Raw genomic sequence first — 2884 nt, 5'->3', positions numbered from 1 at the left:
CTGTTCTAGTTCTGTTCTAGTTCTGTTCTAGTTCTGTTCTAGTTCTGTTCTAGTTCTGTTCTAGTTCTGTTCTAGTTCTGTTCCAGTTCTGTTCTAGTTCTGTTCTAAATTATATATCAGACAAATACATGAATCTCGAAAATAATACATTTTCATTTTAATTCCATAAAACTTTGCAGCCTGAAACAATGAAACAACATGCTATAATCGAGAAAACCGCTCGTTTTATAGCCTCTCAAGGTGTACAAATGGAAATTCTTTTAAAAGCCAAACAATCGAATAATGTACAATTTGAGTTCTTATCACGAAATTCCATACTAAATCCTTACTATAAATATGTGGTAAGTTCCATAAAAGATGGTACCTATCCCCAGCATACTGAAGCCAAAGAAAAAGACCCCAAAGAAAGTGGTGACAATGCCAATGGTAATACACTGGGCTCTGGGACAGAAAATGTGGTGTTAAAACCTGTTGTAACAGTACCCACCATTAAATATAAACCATCAGCCGATTGTGCTTATACACAGTTGATAAGTAAAATTAAGGGTGTACCACTTTCCGAACTGCACGATGAAAGTTCTAGACAAAGCTTGAACTCACAGCAGGAAAGTGCAAATAATTCCCCTTCCTTAACACCAGTGTTATTACAATATAATGGTGCCACCTTTGTAACGGAACAAGATGAAAATTCCAATTCGAATATGGGACAAACAAAAACAACTGCCGATAGTTTAAATGATTCACAGCCAAAAGTGGAGATTTTAAAAAATTCCAGTGCATTAGCTTTGGCACAAAATTACTCTTCCGATTCGGAGACAGAGGAAGAAGAGGCTGCAGAAGCCGAGGGAGAGAAAACACCACCGAAATTAGAATTTCCATTACCACCGGAAAGTTTACAAAATATTATCGATAAAACTGCAGTGTATGTCATAAAGAATGGACGACAATTTGAGGAAACGTTGCGTAGTAAATCTGTAGAACGTTTTAGTTTTTTGCTGCCCGATAATGAATTTTATCCTTATTATATGTATAAAATAACGGGAGATCCCAATGCCGCCTCTAAAGAACAAAAGAAACGTAAAGCTAAAGAAGTAGCGGAGGCGCTTTTAAGTAAAAAAGGTTTAAGTGGTGATAAATCGACAGCAACAAGTAGGTTTAAAAGAAAAGTGCTTTTATAAAGTTATTAAAAACTACATTTTTATTATTATTTTACCTCTAGACCCTGTATCGTTTTCCATAAAAAATAAAGATGAAACAGCAACAAGTGTTGCCCTGCAACAACCCGCTTTACCCCAAGAACACAGCGATGATGAGGATAAACCAAAAACAAATGCATCAGCCAACAGTTCCCAGCGTCATGTACCCGAACATGTACAAAAAGCTATACAATTGGTCGAATCCCAGCTAATGGCTAGAAATGCTCAGTTGGCGGCTACCTTAGCTTTAAGACAAACAACCCCTCTTGCCAATAGTGTTGGAAGTAGTAGCAGTACCTTAAAGTCCTTATCAACACGCTATGATTCCGATAAATTAACAAACAAATTACCAACCAGTTCTGTTGTAAAAATATCTGCCGGTTCTGTGGCTATAAACACCAGCAGCACTTCTAACACTTCCAAAGCAGAAGCGGAACGAAATGCTTTATTTGAGCAGCAGCAACAGCAACGTCATAAGGAATTAAAGAAAGGTGAGCATGAAGTTGAGATTTAGTTCTGTTCTAGTTCTGTTGTAGTTCTGTTGTAGTTCTGTTCTAGTTCTGTTCTAGTTCTGTTCTAGTTCTGTTCTAGTTCTGTTCTAGATCTGTTCTAGTTCTGTTCTAGTTCTGTTCTGTTCTAGTTCTGTTCTAGTTCTGTTCTAGTTCTGTTCTAGTTCTGTTCTAGTTCTGTTCTAGTTCTGTTCTAGTTCTGTTCTAGTTCTGTTCTAGTTCTGTTCTAGTTCTGTTCTAGTTCTGTTCTAGTTCTGTTCTAGTTCTGTTCTAGTTCTGTTCTAGTTCTGTTCTAGTTCTGTTCTGGTTCTGTTCTGGTTCTGTTCTAGTTCTGTTTTAGTTTTGTTTAGTTCTGTCCTAGCTAGTTTTAGTTCAGTTCTAAGAATGAAAAGCTTTTATTTAAAAATGTGTTATTCTTTTACAGCTGAAGAAAAAGTTAAAGATAAATTGGCCCAAATTGCCCGCGAAAAGCTTGGCGGTTTAATTTCTAAGGAAAAACAATTGCAATTAGAGCGTAAACGTAAAGCCATGGCATTTTTAAATCAAATTAAAGGTAAGTGAGAAAATTTCTTTTTTATACTTCTTCAACGTTAAAGTAGATCAATTAAAGGACATATAAAGTTATTTCATGCTAAAGTCTTTCGGAAATAGTTTAAAATATTATTGTTTGTGATATTTAGTTAATAATTAGCACTCCGACTTAAAGTTTAAAAAAAGTGATTTTTTCATATTAGTTAAATAAAACCTCTTATCTCTGACTTACACCTATTCCATAAGAAATGTTTGATCAATATTTTTGCTTTACTAAAAAATCAATTAAGGATACGAATCTAAATATCCGCGTTTAATGTTTCTTTAAAACTTGTAAGAGCAATACAAAATGTATAAAAATTTTTTTAGTTCAGTTCTAGTTCTATTCAGTTCTAGATTTAGTTTAGCGCTACAGTGGTTCTTGTTCATTTCTAGTTATGTTCTAGTTCAATTCTCTTTCAGTTATAGTTCAGTTCTTGTTCAGTTTTAGTTCATTTCTAGTTCATTTCTAGTTTGGTTCTTCTTCAGTTCTAGTTCTACTTCAGTTCAAGTTCAGTTCTAGTTCAGTTCTAGTTCAGTTCTAGTTCAGTTCTAGTTCAGTTCTAGTTCAGTTCTAGTTCAATTCTAGTTCAGTTCTAGTTCAGTTCT

The 2884-nt window shown here is 34.6% G+C and overlaps 1 protein-coding gene across 1 annotated transcript in view; it reads left to right on the top strand.

Moving 5' to 3' along the window:
* The window catches only part of LOC111686156 (protein suppressor of white apricot), a 10364-nt gene that overhangs the window by 3975 nt on the left and 3505 nt on the right, over positions 1-2884 (top strand). Inside the window, exons 2-4 of the mRNA XM_046946020.1 lie at positions 162-1149; positions 1220-1687; positions 2130-2258. Coding sequence (XP_046801976.1) covers positions 162-1149; positions 1220-1687; positions 2130-2258 — 1585 coding nt within the window. The remainder of the gene's footprint in view (positions 1-161; positions 1150-1219; positions 1688-2129; positions 2259-2884) is intronic.

The sequence above is a fragment of the Lucilia cuprina genome, chromosome 3 (genome assembly GCF_022045245.1).
Source record: "Lucilia cuprina isolate Lc7/37 chromosome 3, ASM2204524v1, whole genome shotgun sequence".
NCBI classification, from domain to species: Eukaryota; Metazoa; Arthropoda; class Insecta; order Diptera; family Calliphoridae; genus Lucilia; species Lucilia cuprina.
This window is presented reverse-complemented; position numbering and strand designations above follow the sequence as displayed.